Source organism: Uranotaenia lowii, chromosome 2 (genome assembly GCF_029784155.1).
Source record: "Uranotaenia lowii strain MFRU-FL chromosome 2, ASM2978415v1, whole genome shotgun sequence".
Lineage (NCBI taxonomy): Eukaryota > Metazoa > Arthropoda > Insecta > Diptera > Culicidae > Uranotaenia > Uranotaenia lowii.
Window position 1 is genome coordinate 430,995,451 of NC_073692.1, and position 16,899 is coordinate 431,012,349.

At 36.2% G+C, this 16,899-nt stretch overlaps 2 protein-coding genes across 3 annotated transcripts in view; both read right to left on the reverse strand.

Moving 5' to 3' along the window:
- Nucleotides 1–907: 907 nt before the first annotated feature.
- LOC129745676 (MD-2-related lipid-recognition protein-like) lies at nt 908–9,742 on the reverse strand. Its single transcript, XM_055738946.1, has 3 exons — nt 9,553–9,742; nt 9,101–9,384; nt 908–1,174 (listed from the first exon to the last, which is right to left on the reverse strand). Exons 1-3 carry the CDS (start codon nt 9,692–9,694, stop codon nt 1,076–1,078), a joined length of 525 nt encoding a protein of 174 aa, XP_055594921.1. The 5' UTR covers nt 9,695–9,742; the 3' UTR covers nt 908–1,075.
- An 88-nt stretch (nt 9,743–9,830) lies between these two features.
- LOC129745675 (putative uncharacterized protein DDB_G0277255) overlaps nt 9,831–16,899 on the reverse strand; it is a 51,733-nt gene continuing 44,664 nt past the window's right edge. For both annotated transcript variants that reach the window (XM_055738943.1, XM_055738944.1), the window contains exons 5-7: nt 11,074–11,461; nt 10,354–11,015; nt 9,831–10,300 (exon numbers count right to left, since the gene is read on the reverse strand). In XM_055738943.1, coding sequence (XP_055594918.1) covers nt 10,136–10,300; nt 10,354–11,015; nt 11,074–11,461 — 1,215 coding nt within the window. In that variant the 3' untranslated portion in view covers nt 9,831–10,135. The remainder of the gene's footprint in view (nt 10,301–10,353; nt 11,016–11,073; nt 11,462–16,899) is intronic.

Sequence of the window (16,899 nt, forward strand, 5' to 3'; positions counted from 1 at the left end):
AGTGATTGGGTGGGGGTAATAAGGGCTTATGTTTTCTCAACTAATTAAATAAAAATTATCAAATCGGTGCCAAGCAAATTGGCTTCATTCAAGTGTACTGCTCTCTCATTTGAACAGTGGGGAGCCAACTCTTCAAGTAATGGAGAAGCATCGTAACCCCATCTCCCCTACGAACGAAACTAATTGAAGTTTCTCGTTCTCGCTTATTCGGCAATCGTTCAGTAAAGGATCATGACATTATAGTTAGGATCGAATATCGAATGGCAGCATCATTGGAGCATATTGGAATTAGATTTTTCCCTCATTTGAACATGCATATTGATAAATGCAATTTATCAAAATCGAAAGGTTAATTGGGTAGTTAAAGCCTAATTTAACTGTTGACTGATTGGGCCCAAATTTGTCCTGAATAGATTCCAATCGATAAACCATCTCGAGAAGAGTTCTGTTGATTGTTCTGTCAAAAATCACATACTGAATCAACCCGGTATTTCTAACTTAGTTTTTGTCAAAATTCATAAGCGAAGTATATTCATCCATGGATGGAAAAGTTTTTTTTCTCTCACCATCGTTTTTTTCGGTACGTGATCCTAAATGTTTCTACTGGCTTATTTTTTCCTATCTTTAAGCGATGCTGAGGTTGCGGTTTTCTTCGGCGCATTTTTGGTACCTACTTGTTTAGACTTTTGTCTTGCCCAACTCATCGGAAAAGGATAAAAATGTTTATTTTATGTTAACTCTCATCTGCTGCTAGTTGATTTCTCAATAACAAATATAACGACTTTCACGCATTTCACAAGGGAAGCTGATAAAAAATATTTAAATAAAATAGTGGACTTGTTTTATGAAGTTAGATTGTAGGTTAAAGAGATTATTCTCAATATTGGAAACATTAACAATCGTGAAATGACGTTGTAAATATTTTGTTGAAAACATTTATTTGGACTGTTTCTTATTTTGTAAAATTTTCAAAAAACATTTCGTTTTTGTTTATGTGTAAAAAAATTTCTCTCAACTACTTTTTAAATGATGATTTTTTATGTGTCACTTTCCTATTTGTTTGAAGTATTCTTCCTTACGAGCGACCTTTTTTGGATTTGACCGAAATCTGGATGATGAAACAGCACATCTCCTCAGCTTCGTTCTCCAGGATCCATTTGACGTCGTAGACTCGCTGAAAGAGAATCATAGAATTTTTTAAACAATATTTTGCTTAGATGTAATTTGAAATTATTGCTGATTCAATAGTTTTTTCTGAACACATATTAAGAGAAGTACAACGCTAGAGTAGGCTTTGATTTTTTTTTGACATCACATGAATTTTATTCGAGCCTCTTGAATTTTTTTATTCAATGAAGTTTTGAATGTTGGATTAAGTGTTTTTTTCCGGATGTTTTCCTTCTAAAACGTTTGTCAACCACTTATGCAGTTTATTGTGATATGGTGAACAAAATATTTCCCCAGCTTGGGTGATCAATTGGAGTCAGAGAAATTTGCCCGCATGATAGTGAATTTTCCTCCTGATCTGTCGCTGTTTCTTTGGGAAAGTCCTCCAATATTGAGTTGGCCAAAAAGAAAAAGTTTTGGAAAAAAAATCTACCAGGGCGGATTACTGCTGTTACTTAGGAAAAATGGAACATCCTAGTTAGTAAATAGTCCCTCAGATCCTTCGCTGTTTACTTGGGAAAGTCCGCAAATACCCAGGATTTCACCAAATTCGACTGAATATTCATTTTGTATATTGACCCAGAAAGCATACCTGTCTAAAATTTCAGCTCAATCGGACTTTAAAGAAATTGGAAAAGTCAAAATTTTAATTTTGATTTCAAATGACTTAAAACTAAAACTGCATGAAATATCGTGATCTGGTGTTATCTTGGAAAAAAAGTGTTGGCCAAAAATCGACTTTCTGAGAATTTTGATATTTTACGATTTCCTTTGAGTCCCTTTACTGATTTTTGAGGGTCGAAAAAACGAAATGTTGAGCGCTTGAGGCACCCCTAAATCAAGTCCGGTTTAGCTTAGTGTTACCATATCCTTAAACGCCAAAAAGAGTACATTGAAATATTATTTAAAAATATTTAGGAGACACGGTAGAAGCCAGGTTTTGGACACTCAAATAGTGACAATTAGATGCTAGTGATGTGATTTTCCTGGCAATTACGACTTTGAAAAAATACTTTTTCTAATCGAAAATTATCGTTTTTTGTTTTTTTTTCATTTTCTTGCAGATTTTTAGTGAAAAGTCAAAGAGTCAATTTTGTCGGATTATTTGAAGAGATTTATTTTTATATAAAGTTATTTTTATATAAAGGCGATCACATTCGATTTGTGTACGTGTCTTTTAAGCAAATTGCCATTGTGCTCATTGCTTGTTGTTTGAGCACTAATTGCATATTCAAAGGCGTTGATTGTCTGCACAGTTTATCTCGACGCCTGGAAGAAGCCTTACGAAGTTGCTGTATCTTGCTTATAGAAAAGTACTGCATACGAAGTAGCAAACTTGTTTTTAACGAAAAAAATAGATTTTAATCGATTTGTGATGCTTTTCATTTTAATTCATCGTTAGCAGAACTCAACAAAGTAGGGAAACCTGAAGTACCGTGCCAGGAATGCATAAAGTGTAACATATCTTTCGGACTTCCTGTACAAATAGGAGCGTAAACTTAAGAATTGGAAGAAAAAAAATCTGATAAAATATTTTTCAAGAAAAAAAAAAGAGTACATTCCGCAAAATTATGCGCTGCAGTCTAATATTGGTTCTAGACCTGGTACAAGGTTCCATGCCAAATTTAAGCCAGATCGGACCACGGCAAGAGGTCGCTCAACGAGCCGGAAGATTGTATGGGATTTTGAGACATTTTGTTCGGGAGGAACATGAAAACCCAGTTTTTTTATCAATAACTCTGGTCCCCTTCGGCCGATTTCTTTTGAAAACGGGTTTTCTGAAAGCCCAAGTTATGACAAATATTTCATCCGAAAACATTGCGTTTCGATTAAAGTTAACATAAAAAAGTTATTAGGCTTCAAAATTGGGCTGACATTTTTAAGAATGATATTCACCACTGTTAATGAGGCTTCAAAATGTCCGACCACCCCGACCGGAACAATCAATTTGAAATGCATGCCATTTCTTAAAATCATGACTGATTCAGATTATTTTTGTTGCGTTAGATTGTAAATACTCAGATTTTTCCAATATTTGGTCGTGGAAAGTATTCACGTGACAATTCGGGGAGTAGTCCAGGCGGAACTTGAAGGGAGAATTATGTTACTTATTTCCATCATCTTATTTTCAAGTGAAAATGACCCCCCAGAACCCCGTTTTCGCCGAAAAATTCTCATAAGCTAAGTGTAATGATTATGAACAATTTTGCTAAACGACGAGGATAAATTTTTGACCGTTTTTTCTTAAATTGGATAACCACAGGGGCTAAGAAACATGACTTTTTCCGGTTGGTATGCATGCCACACTTCAATCATTTTTTTTTAATTTGGAAACATTTTAGACTGACTCAAGGCTACATTTCTTTATAATTCTTTCTAAAATTCAACTTATACGAAAAGTAAATATTGTACATATTTGAACGCCTTTGTGGTTTATGTTTCATTTCTTCTGCCTAACATAGGATTTTTTTTAAATCGATTCAGAATGGTTGTATCAATCAAAACCCCCAGATCGGAAAACACATAGACCAAAGATTTCTAATGCTGCCTTAATGTTAATTTTTCGAAAAAATTTTCCATTTACAGTTTTCGTTCGTTTCTAAGATTTTCCGCAATGAAAGAACAAAAATTAACAAGAATTATAAAGAAATGTAGCCTTGAGTCAGTCTTAAATCTTTCCAAATAAAGGAAAAAATGGTTAAAGTGTGGCATGCATTACAACCGAAAAAGTCTTGAAAGTCATGTTCCTTAGCCCCTGTGGTTATGCAATTTCAGAAAAACCGTTAAAAAATTTATCCTCAACGATGAAGTTTTTTGCTTAGCAAAGTCGCTTAAAATCATCACACTTAGCTTATGCGCATTTAACAGCGAAAACGGGGTTCCGGGGTGTAATTTTAACTTGAAAATATGATGAAAACAAGAATTAGGGATCAAGTAATTTGATTCTCCCCTAAAGTTTCGCCTGGACTTCTCCCCGAACTATCACTTCATCTATGCCAGGGGTTTTCAGATCGTGCCCCGCGGAGCACTTGGTGCTCCGCGAAGCATTTGAAAGTGCTCCACGACGTACGCAACGAAAATCATAAACCAACCTTGATCAACGGTTTGGTAGAAATCGATCGAAGTCAATTGGAAAAACAGCTGATCGACTGTCAATCCATTTCAATTTATTTCGATTAGGTTTCATTGAACACACCTATACTAACGAGCCTATAGTAAACAAAGAGACGAAATGTCACGATTGGAATTTTTGATTTTCTGTCAATGTCATTCCAATCGAGCAAAACCAAGCAGTCTTGAAGGCAGACCTACAGCAGGGTTGTAAGCTCATTATTTCAAAAGGGATAAGATTGCGCCTCTTTGTTTACTATAGTTTCTTTAACCTATACTTGTGTTGTAAGCAGGGATGCCGGGTGTTGAGGATAAAAAATCTGGGCAATTTGGAAAAAAAAGTCTGTGTATGTGCACAAGGAAGATCACAAATTTGGTACCAAAAACCATTTTGACGATGCGTGTGAGTGGGGGGTTGTTTGTGTGGTTTTGTATTCGGGTTATTTTCGAGTTTAGAACTGTATAACATACACTGTTTCCTACCACGTGTCATGCCGATCTTATTTCGAAAATTAAGTTTTAATGAATGATTGGTGATATACCAAAGCATACATGGGAGATTTCTAATATATTCTGACACTTCCGGATCATATCCGATACATGAATATTGATTTCATCACTCAATTTCGAAAGTCTGTAAAATCTGGGAACTCTGAGCAAAAATTTGGGCAAAGTCTGTGTCTGCCCATATATCTGGACGAATGGTCGAAAAACCGTGTTTTACAGGAAAATCTGGGCACCTGGGAACCCAAGTTGTAAGGACTTTAAGCGCGTGCCACAGAAACAGAAACAAGCAAAGAGCTGTTGACAAACAACCTCAACAAGCACACTGTTGAGTTTGGATTTGTTGTTTTAAAATTCCAGTTAAAAAAAAATTGGGGATTAGAATCACCATGGATCGCTTGTAAAAATACGGAAAATTTGCAAAACCAATGGTTCCGGCAACAATGCGCCGACATGTTGATAAAGTTCATCCGGAGTACGGATGTAAGCCGCGCGATTTTTTCGAGCGTAAACGTGAAGAGTTGTCATTGATTCAGAATAACATGACTAATCGCTGCAAAATGAAAAGGCTATTCTGGCGTCGTACTTAGTAAGCTTTCTCGGCGAATTTTCGATATGGCTGAAGATGTTGAAAGCATTTTAGATTCTAGATTGAAAACTTCAAAATTCGCCATGCAACTTGACGAATCCATAGATGTAGCAGGATTAGCATTCTGATAGTATTTTTCGCCATCAAGGTTCTAAATGTTTCGAAGAAGAATTGTTCCTTTACAAACCGTTACCAACTTCATCAATGGGGGCTGAAATTTTTAAGTTAATTGATGATTATGTTACGGACAACAATATTTCATGGGAAAATTGTAATGAAGTTAGAACGGACGTTGCGAAAATGAATTTCAAATTTTGCCCGATAAAAAACTGACACAAATTGAACCAAACATGATATAGCTTGCCAATCGAAGAAAGCGTATTTGTTCTATTCAAATCATTGATTTTTTTATTTTAATAAAACAAGACTATTCAAAGAATAGCCATTCATTACTCGTTTTATTGACTACGATGACAAGACTCATCTTATTAAAACGAAAAATACCATTAATTTTTCAAAACTCGGGTTTTTCATTCTTTCAAAAATGCAGGTGCTCCGCCACAATTTTTGGTTTTGAAAAGTGCTCCGCCAAGCAAATGATCTGAAAACCCCTGATCTATGCTATCAATCTAACACAACAAAAACAATCTAAATCGGTTATGATTTTACGAAATGGCATGCATTTGAAATTCAGTGTTCTGGTCGGGGTGGTCAAACATTTTGACGCCTTATAAACAGTGGTGAATATCATTCTTAAAAAAGTCAGCCCAATTTTGAAGCCTAATAACTTTTTTATGTTAACTTTAATCGAAATGCAATGTTTTCGGATACAATATTTGTCATAACTTGGGTTTTAAGAAAACCCGTTTTCAAAATAAATCGGCCGAAGGGTGCACTATGCGGTTCGAGGCGGCAAAAAATCAAAAACTGAACTTTATCGGATCGCTTTTTTATTTTTACTAGTTAATAACTTAATATTTAACTAAGATATTCCTAGTTTTTCAACTCATTATCTTGAATACTGAACGCACCACAGACATCAGACTTTGGAAAATTGAAAAATGTATATGATGAAGAAAAAATTTTAATCACATACATTTCTAGGGAAAACATGTTTTTCTTAAATTTAAAGTACACCATATGAAAGCTTATATTAAAAGCTATCATTTGAACCATTCAAAATTTTTACACACTAAATTGATCTATGATAAAAATGAGTGAATAATTATTTTTTTCAAAAGTCAAAAACTTTAAAGCCTTGCCAAAAAAAATCCCCGCATTTCCCCATACTCTTTTCACTATCAAGATCTAGTTTAAAGTCCTTAAAATACAATGAAGGAAATTTCAGGCACCTTAAAGCACCATTTTTAAAGTTATAGTCAAATAAAGCTGAAATTATCATGCAAATGGGTAATTTTTACCCATTAATGAGTATTAATTCAACAAAGTTGATGTTGGTTTGTCAAAAAATTGTTACTCATGATTGATCAATCATTTCACACATTTTTCTTTTGAGTTTCATGAAATGTCTTGATGCTATTTATCATTTAATGATCAATTAGTCCAAAATTATTTTAAGTTAGTTAAAATAGTAATTTTCATACAAAATTTTCAAAAATAACAAAATAGTCCAAAACACCTAATCATACTTTTTGCCGCCTCATTGTATGGAACTGCCTCATAGTGGGGTGGTGTAAATGAGCACCATGATGGAGACATGTATGTGAGTTTGGTTGCCTTGTGTAATTTATCTTCGAAGAGAAATGCTTTGAATGTTATTAGAGGTTTTCTCTCTGTTGTCCAATTAAATTTTGCTTATTTAACATATAAATCAGAATTTGTACGGATATTCACGGATATAGTTTTTAAAACCTGAACACGAATTCTGTTTTCAATTTTCATACTGGGCTCCAATTTTAAATTTAAAACTGCTTAGATTTTGAATTGTTGATTGCGATTACGAGTACGATTTTCTATTACTTTTACTAAAAAAAAATAATGCAGAAGGTACAAATAAAGAAACTATAGTAAATCAAAAATTCCAATCGTGACATTTCGTCTCTTTGATTACTATAGGCTCATTAGGTACAAAATCCCCTAATGAGATGAACAAATCTAGAGTTTGTTTTGATTAGGTCGTATGAACCAACATAAACAGAATTGAGTTATTCATAGCAAACGATTGAAAAAATTAGTTTCATTTGATCAATGTATCAATTTTGGAACTTGATTTGAATTTAAGACGTATGATAACTTTCTCATTTTTGAGTGCAACTTGGTGTTAACGTCGTTTTGCGCAGCACTGGATTGTCGTGATATAAAAGGATGCATAACAACTGGTTTTCGCGACGTTTTGCATTTTGAAGTTAAAGTTAATTTGTTTAAACGGGAATCGTTTGAAAGAGTTGTTCTGACTATCGCAGTGAAATAATTTTCTTCATCTTGTCACTGGGTAAGTGCAACCATCGTTAGTGTTATATCTAAACTTTTCTTTTCAGTCTGAGAATTTTTCTCCGAACAAAGGGCAGCCAAATATAAAAGCTTTGGATGAGCTATTCCTGGGATTTCTGCACTCCTTTTAATGGTTATCAGAGTCACAGATTCCAAGCTGCCGCACCGATTTGATAAGGAGATTGCTCCACTCCAATGTTAGAGACTTGGACAAGGCCATCTCACCGATTCTGTAGAGCACATATCACCCGCAGACAACGCTTCAGGGACTCAAACGTAATTCCTTTTTCTTTAATCCTCTTTTTTTTCAGATATAGAGTTATGTTAAGTCATGTTTTAAGACAAAACAAATCAATTTGCCAAAAACGTAATGCAAAAGGTCATCAGTACTTGTTATCCCGAACATATAATTTTATGCCTGTTTATCTTTCTAACTGACATATTTCTCATCTATTGTCGTAAGGCATACCAATTTTCATACAATAATGAGTCACATTTGAATTACAAGATTTGAAAATGTGTTACAAAACTTCAGCAGCGGTTTTTTTAACAAGTCGAGAGGGTCATACAACTTAATCAAAACAAACTCTAAACATATTCATTTTTATCACGTTATAATCATGACATTGAAAGCTGTTTTTCGATGTGGTAACAATATTGATCTATTTTTTCACGGTTGCCATTGAAAATGAAAAGTCTCCTAGCAAAGCATCCGTGCATCTTTGTAATTTTGTGATGATTTTGCTTCTCAAACAAAAATTGTTCTTCGAACCTTTTCACATTGGAATAGGTAAAAATGCTTTTGATTTTCATAATGAATCCAGGATTGAGCTTGTACGTTCTTGGAGATTTATCACAGCGATTAAAGCATGAGAACAATAATATTACGCTAACAATTTGGAGTGGCTTCTTGTATCCATTGTCTGTATTTCTAAAAGAATTTCTTCTCAGGACCATTGTTTGATTTTCTAATTGAATTGTTTTCGATTGTTTCAAACGACTTTCCCTAGAACCAGAAACAAAGGAGTTTAAATTCAAGATAATGATGACCAGAAATATGACATCTTAAGTTATCTGTAGATGCGATTGACGAAAATATTATTATCTGAAAGATCACAAAAGTACAAAAACGGTCGTCTCAAAACAAACTTCGATCACAACTAGATGTTTTGTACAATAACTGATCACTTCGAGGATCAACGATCTGATAACGACTAATAATGTATAACTTGAACTCATCAGGAAACAGTTCCTGATAAGCACCAGTCACAAACTTACCGTGGGATACTTCTTCTGAATGGGCAAATCGTACGAGTAGGATTGTTTGGTTCCCGACTGCAGGGGACAGCTGGTGTATTTGCATCCCTCACTGTCCATTCCGGCGAAGGGCAGATCCATGGCCGTTTGGGTCCAGAAAGCCTTTGCGGTGGCTACTTGGGCATCAAATTCGGGAGTATAATCGAACGCAATCGTGGCATTCGTTCCCTTCAACATGGTGCAGGGTTTGTTCGAGGCCGACTCAGGGCACGGGTCGATACGAACCTGGTGAACCTGACATTTTGCTGCGAAACGAATAAAAAACAAAACGACCAGTTACCATCCTTGCTTCCAGTGGCCGAGAGAGTTCATAACACCCGTTAGCGATAAGCCTCCAAATGGGAATATATGATCTTTGCCCCGACCTCATTCGCGGAGTAGAGTTTTCGTTTGAACTGAACTCAGGGACTTACTAGTTTCCTTGCAGTTGCTGAATTTCACAATTTCGGCACTGACAGCGACGAAAAGGGCACAGAATATGATAGCTTTCCAAGAGTGGTTCATTTTAACGATCCAGAAAAGGAGACGTCTGCCCGTTTGTAATGACGATCGCATGAAGACTGACGACGAAAAATAAAACGGACAACAGCAATCGATCCGGTGTTGTTGGCTTTTCGGAAGAAACCGTCGTTATCGCTTTTCGAACCTGTTGTGTTGTTCTTTCTGATTAAACACATGATCCGATCCGATGTATAATGTGAGTAAAACTGTTTATTTCAACTTATACCTATCAATGAGTATTTGTAATCGGAGACGAAAGTAAGGAAATAAAAACTGTCTGAGGAATGAATTGCTGTTGTGGGGAATATGTGTCGCTATGTCTACTAGAATACAGTAGTAATACTATTCTTAGAAGAGTACGATTCAAGTATAACACTGGTAGTATGAGTTGTTGTTTGAAGTATTTAGTACAATGAACGTTTATCCATTTCTTTGGCTTTGTGTAACACGTGCGCACACACATAATGGTCGTCCGTTCGAATCCCTATTGGCTTTTTACACAATACAGAGCGTTGTATCTCGACAGAGGGAAATTTGCGCCTCCTGAAGAATTCTCAGACGAGGTCCTAGCGGGATTCCCATCTTTTGCAGTCTCTCCTCTCCTAGATAGGGCAGTTCGATCATACCGACTCGTTCGTTCTCAAAAATTGGAGCGTATTTCTAAAAAAAAGTTATTGTCAGATTGTTTTTTGTAATTTTAATAAAGAGCTTACCTCGTAACCAAGCTTTTTTAAAAACAACTTCATCAGAGGTGGATCTTCCCCGAAGAATTTTGTCAGCTTCTTCACTCGCCTTGGGTTGGTCAAATTCATTGGTTCCTTCGAACTTGTGTTGGCATTTGCAGCTGCTGCGCTTGCATTCAGTGGGATATGGTGCATCGATTGGGATCGCAGCATCGCCATATCATTGCGGATTTCTTCCAGTTCCTGCGAAACCAGATGCTGAGAGCGCATCTCGGAAGACAAATGTGCTACACTTCTAGCCAGTGTAACGACGTGTGATTCCAGTCGCTGGAAGCGTTTGTTTATACCACGGATATCACGAACCTTACGTCGATCGTCTGGCCGTCGACGATCTCGTATTGGACGACCACTGACCGAACTTGAAGGAAGTGACGAAAGACTACCGTGGCGTCTTCTTCGATTTACGCGCTGATTAACGTCAGCAGCAGCCATTCGATGACCCAACATTTTGAGCACCTCACTGTACATGGATTCGAGACCCTCCAGCTGGTTACGTATCTGCTGTAAGCCTCCATCGGTTTCTGATTCGCTTACCGATTGACCAGCATCCCAGGGACCTCCCAGCAGGGACTCCAAATCCAGAGATCGAGTCGTGTTCGTTACAGAAGCACCGTCCGTATCTAATCCGAATACTGAAATAATCAACGAATATAAGAATCAACTAACAAAACTAAACAACTTCCAACTTACAATGTTTCTTGAGCATACTCTGTTCCTGCTTCTTACTGGTGGCCGACAGCTTCAGGTTGTGCATATAATTTTGGATTGTACTATTAGATGGATGACCCTTGGAGGGTCCAATGGGCTGGGGATTTTTACTAGCCCGATTATACGTATCGGTGCCATATTCCTGTTTGGAGTGGTGACCTTTTGCGGCTAGCGATTTGTTGTTGTTGTTCATACTGGTCAGGTTGGGCCCGTTTGGTGTACTGTATTGGACGGGCACGTCCGGCGAAACAGGTGGAAGTGGTGGAGACATCGAAGAAGCACTCTCGGACATTGTGCTTTCGGGTCTTATCATCATTCCCTTGATTCCGGGCTCCAGGATGTTTCTGAGTTCTGCATCGACTACGTCAATCTGGGGATGAATAAAACAAATTATTAAAAAATGTGATGATTTTTTTTTTAAATTATGAATACAAAATTATTAGAAACAAAGGTGTTTGATTGAGATTCTTGATTATTATTCCAAGATCTGCATACCAGATTAAATGCACCTTTTTAAATTCTGAATTTAATTATCTGGTGCGTGCTATAGCAGACGAAAGCGTAAGTTCTTGGACAATTCAGTTTCACCTCGCTCTAGAGAAACTGAAAGGTCGCTGAAATTATTCAACAAAGCATTCGGGATGAAGAGGGTACTCATTTGAGAGGGTACGTGGCAAAGTGATAAACTGAACATATCGGAAAAGGTCATTATGTAGACGATCTTGAGACCAATAGCTGAAATTTGCCTGAGCTTAGAATAGGTGTGCTACAGTAGACTGAGTCGATTTGAGGTCATTTTTGAATTTCTCAAGCCCTGGGGTCTAAAAAGCTTCGTATTGGTCCAAAACTCATACATGATTTTTTGCAGAATTTTTGAGTTACGTTTACATGAGTAAATTTGAACTTTTAGGTTTGTATAGAAAAATTGAATATTTTGTACTGAAAAATCAACATCATTTTTGTTTCTTCTGTGTAACCGAGCCAGCTGATGGTTTTTGTGCCAATTTATAAAACTCCTAAAGGAAATTTACCGCTGAACAACTTTGTTGAAGATCGTAACTTCGTATCTTACTAGGCAAAAAAGTTATTAGCTCTTTAACTCATTAGCTCATTCAACTGACATCACTGCTGGGTGCCTAGCGAGGTATTGCATGACTACCCAAGCAACAATTTTAGTTTTCTAAGAACCTAGAAGGGTGCTATAAAACTTCATGATAAACCAATACTAAGTTTTGTGAAACCCTTAAAAACACCTATAAAACGCTTATAAGTGTTAAAAGGCCCATCTACGGGAGGTTGTGAAGAGCGAAATAAAAATACAAATCACTTATAAGCCCTTAAAGTTTTAAAAAGACTTTATTAGGAGTTATTCTAGATAACATTCGCCATGAATAATTTTTGACTTCCTCCCTATTCCATCTCATTGGCTTGAAAAGTATTTTATAAAATCAAAAATATTGTGTTGGAAGTGTTATAGTTGTTTGCTGTTTGAATTTATTATTGATTCGTTGAGATTTGTATTTGATTGAAATATTATTGTTTAAGCTGAACAGCTACCAAAAATCAATGCGCTTGAAAAAAATTCGAACAGTTTTAAACAAAACTAGCCAATAAAATGCGCGCTTCGATTGCGTTCTATGATACGAAACTTTATTCCGTAATTAATTCACTTAAATCAGTAGAAACATATTCCAAATCTAATATTTTTCCACTTAAAATGGCGATTCATTTAAAACTCTTATTGATTTATAAGAAGCATTTATAAATCAGGATCCTCTTGAAGAAATTATTTTAAGGAACAATTATACTTTATCAAATCAATTTTGCTTTTCATATAACCCATCAATCCACACAGATTTTTCTCAGACCAAATTTTTTGGACAGAATAAAAAATAGACTTTTTGTGATTCTTTTAACCAATTAATATTTATTTCATCACCTTGATAAGAGAATTCCTTGCTTGAAACAGCACTTGAGGATCCGAAATCAATTCCGTTATATGTTCCACGTAGAAGCATTTTAAAGCAATTAGCTCCGTCCGGCGCGGCTGCATATAACAGGACCCATCACCGTTTATTTTGCACTGTTCCGTTCATTCAATCAAAATTTTCCAGAATGTTGACCTCAGGTACTTTAAGCATAAAGATTCAACAATATTTTATACATAACAAACAATCGTAATAACCTGTCAGCCAAAAGAAAAAAAAACAAATCATGGAATTTCGATGTGCTTGCCTCTACTGCCTTAATGATAAATGACGAAGCTGGAAATAAACGAAGCATATCAATATTTGTGCTAAGCTTTTCAGTTCTGTATTGACAATATCACAAACTTACCCATATTTTTAACTTCCGTAGTCTAGAGCAGGAGTTTTACAAAAGATTTTGGACATTTTAAAGCACAGCGATTCACAACGCAATGAAAAAACCACAACTTGAAAATATTCAAGCAGTTTGTTTACATTTCATTCCTCCTGTCTTTATTTCTAGAGTTTTTTTTGATTAAGTCGTATGAGCCACATGACGTGTTTCGAGAAAATCGGTGTTGAAGTTTCGCAACACATTTTTTATTGTAGTATTTAAAGTATGATTCAGAAAGATCTGCAAATTTAGTATGCGATACAAAAATAAATGAAAAATATGCTACTGTGTTCGTTATGAGCATCAGTTTAATTGTTTGAGCAAACATGCACTTGCGACCTTTTGCATAACACATTTGGCGCTAACGTCGTTTAGCAATTTTTTAAATTTTATTCAAAACCGTGATTCTATTTGTTACTTACTTCGCAATTCCTGTTCAGATACCGAATTTAATACTAGCGGTAGCAGGATGCAGCAGTGACATGTGGGAGTGGCCGCTCAGAGGGTTGCGGAATCGGGCTACTTGAGACTGTCCTTAAGAAAGCATTCTTGAACGTTGATTTTACATCGCTGATTACTATCTGGTGCCTCCGATAAACCCAGGAAGTGCGGAAACACATCAAAAGTTCTAACTTATTTTGGCTGCCTCTGTAGTGAAAAAAATGTAAGGTAAACATTTGCTCAGCCTAAAAGTTATGTTTATCTAACTTACCAGCAATAAATTTGAAACATTTTTTGCACTTATAAAGCTAAGAACAACTCTTAAGAATGATTCCCATTGCTACTTTTAATTTTCCGGCTCTAGATACTGCACTTTCCGCGAAAATGCAAAAGGACTCATAAACCCGCTCGCCGAACTGTTATTTTGGGACCTTTTGCATGCACGACAATGCAAAGCAACGCAAAAGGACGTTAAAGCCAAATTGCACTAAAAAATAAGAAAGTCATTATACGTCATAAAATCAAATGTTAATGTTAAAGTTATTTATTGACTGAATGAAACCAAATTTTTATCTAACATAGAATACGTGTTTATCAATGGTTTGCAGTCAATAACTAATTTTTGGTTATGATGGTTCTTACGACCTAATCAAAACAAACTCTAGATTTGGTCTTTATGAAGTCATTGCCCAGAGTAAATTGCTTTTATTAAAACTTTTGGGGTTTGCCACAGGCATTTTGTTCTAAAAAGGGGTATTTAAGGGATTTTTGATAGACAATTTGTATTTTGACGAGTCAAATAAGATTTCTCATAGTACAAGTTTGTTTACATTTTGTTCCTCCTGTCATTATCTTGTCTTCATAAAGTCATTAACAAGAGTATACACTGTCATTAAAACTTTTGGGTTTTGCCACAGGCTTTTCACTCTAAAATAGGGGTATGAAAGGGCTTATGATAGTTAATTTGTATTTTGACGAGTCAACTACAAGTACAATTTTATGGTTTTATTCTGAAGTATTTAAATTGCTTTATAAAACCCTTGGAAACCCTTATAAAGAACCTCAAACAAAGTTAAATTATGATTTTTATAAAAAGTTGTATAAAGGTTTTGTAGCTGTCTGGAAGGACATTTATATAGCGTTCTTATTAAAATACACTCGAAGGTAATGAATATTTTACTAATCTTTTATAAAACACAATCGCTGGCATACAAAACCTTTTGGAATTTAAATTGTTGCTTGGGTACTTTTCATGTAGTACTTCGCGAGGCTCCAGCAGTGATGTAAATAGAATTTATTGTTAATCAATGCGAAAAGACATACCTCTGTTAAAGAGCTAATAACTTTTTTGCCTAATAAGATACAAAGTTAATATCTTCAACAAAGTTGTTCAGCGGTAAATTTCCTTTAGGAGTTTTATAAATTAGCACAAAAACCATCAGCTGGCTCGGTTCCACAGAAGAAACAAAAATGAAGTTGATTTTTCAGTACAAAATATTCAATTTTCCCATACAAACCTAAAAGTTCAAATTTACTCATGTAAACGTTACTCAAAAATTCTGCAAAAAATCATGGATGAGTTTTGGACCAATACGAAGCTTTTTAGACCCCAGGGTTTGAGAAATTCAAAAATGAGCCTAAATCGACTCAGTCTAGTGCTACAGCCCAGCTCAAAACGCATGAACAGCAAAAGAAGCTTGCAAAAGCTGACATCGATAGGGCTAGAGTAGGAGTCGGTAACCTTTTTATCTCAAAAGAGCCAAAAATTTCATTTTTTTTTCAAAATTTCATTTGATACTAATGTTATGAATTCGTCTTGGTATATCTTTGTACCTGATAATAATCAAATTTTCGTAGGTGATGGAAAGTATTAGAGAAACATTAGGTATCATAAGGGGTGTGTCACATCAAATTGCATCACGGAAAACACGCTGTAGAAATTTAATTTTTAGGAATGATATCTTCAGCTTTCGCTTATAATCCTATAAAAGTGTATAGATCACGTTGGCCATGCTTCACTGTCAATTTTTCGTAAATTTGGGAAAATGTCGTCGAACGAAATAGAGCGTCGTGAATTAATCCTACGCACTCATTTCGAGAAGCTGAAGTTGTCACATCGGGACATCGGTAAGATGCTACGAATCGTCCAATCCACGGTCAGCAGAGTACTAAAACGATACTTCGAGAACCTAACCATCCTGGATGTCGCCAAAAAGCTGAGCTTGTCAAGTTAATTCGTCCAGCGGACCAAGCAGCAGGAGGGCCTGCGTACATACAACAAGGTTCAGAAGACCGCGAAGACAGGCAAAACATGGTGGGGAAGACGCGACCCCGGAAGCTGTACACCGAAATGCAGACGAAGCCGCATTGCCTGGTGCGGCTTGGACGACAAAACCTACGTCAAAGCGGACTTTCGTCAGCTGCCGGGCCTGTTGTTCTTCACGGCAGTGAACAAATTCAGAGAAACTATCCAATTTTGCCAATAAGTACATGGTGCGCCTAGCGATCTGCTCTTCGTATAGTGCTTACTACCACTATTGAAGCAGCAGGAGGGCTCGATCATCTTCTGGCCGGATCACGCTTCGTGCCACGATTCAAAAGACGTGTACGAAGCGCCAGAGCTTCGCCCAATAGAGAAATTCGAGAGAAAATGGATTTCTGTTAAAAAAAACTACAACCTGACGTTGTACAGAACCTTATGGACGGAGTAAAGAAGAAAGTGCGCGCATACGGGCTTGGGCTCGAAGTATGAATAAAAAGAAAATGCAAAAAGTTGTTTAATAGTTTCTATTTCACTGTCTAAAATTTTCAAAAGGATCGGTCTACTGGGCGAATTTCTACAGCGTTTTTTCCGTGGTGCAATTTTATGAGACACACCCTTTAGAAAGAAAGAACACAAGCCGTAAATATCATGAATTTTTCGAAAAAGGTACATTGGCTCAGGTGAAGAAGTGCTACTCAAGGTTCCGAGCAGACCAGTTACACATTTTTTTAATTTACAAGTGG

What these genes read in the sequence shown, in the direction of transcription:
- LOC129745676 (XM_055738946.1), bottom strand. Translation starts at nt 9,694, where the DNA reads ATGCGATCGTCATTACAAACGGGCAGACGTCTCCTTTTCTGGATCGTT. An exon ending in CAGCAACTGCAAGGAAACTA is followed by an intron (nt 9,385 to 9,552) that starts GTAAGTCCCTGA and finishes TTCGTTTCGCAG; the next exon opens with CAAAATGTCAGGTTCACCAG. An exon ending in TTCAGAAGAAGTATCCCACG is followed by an intron (nt 1,175 to 9,100) that starts GTAAGTTTGTGA and finishes ATTCTCTTTCAG; the next exon opens with CGAGTCTACGACGTCAAATG.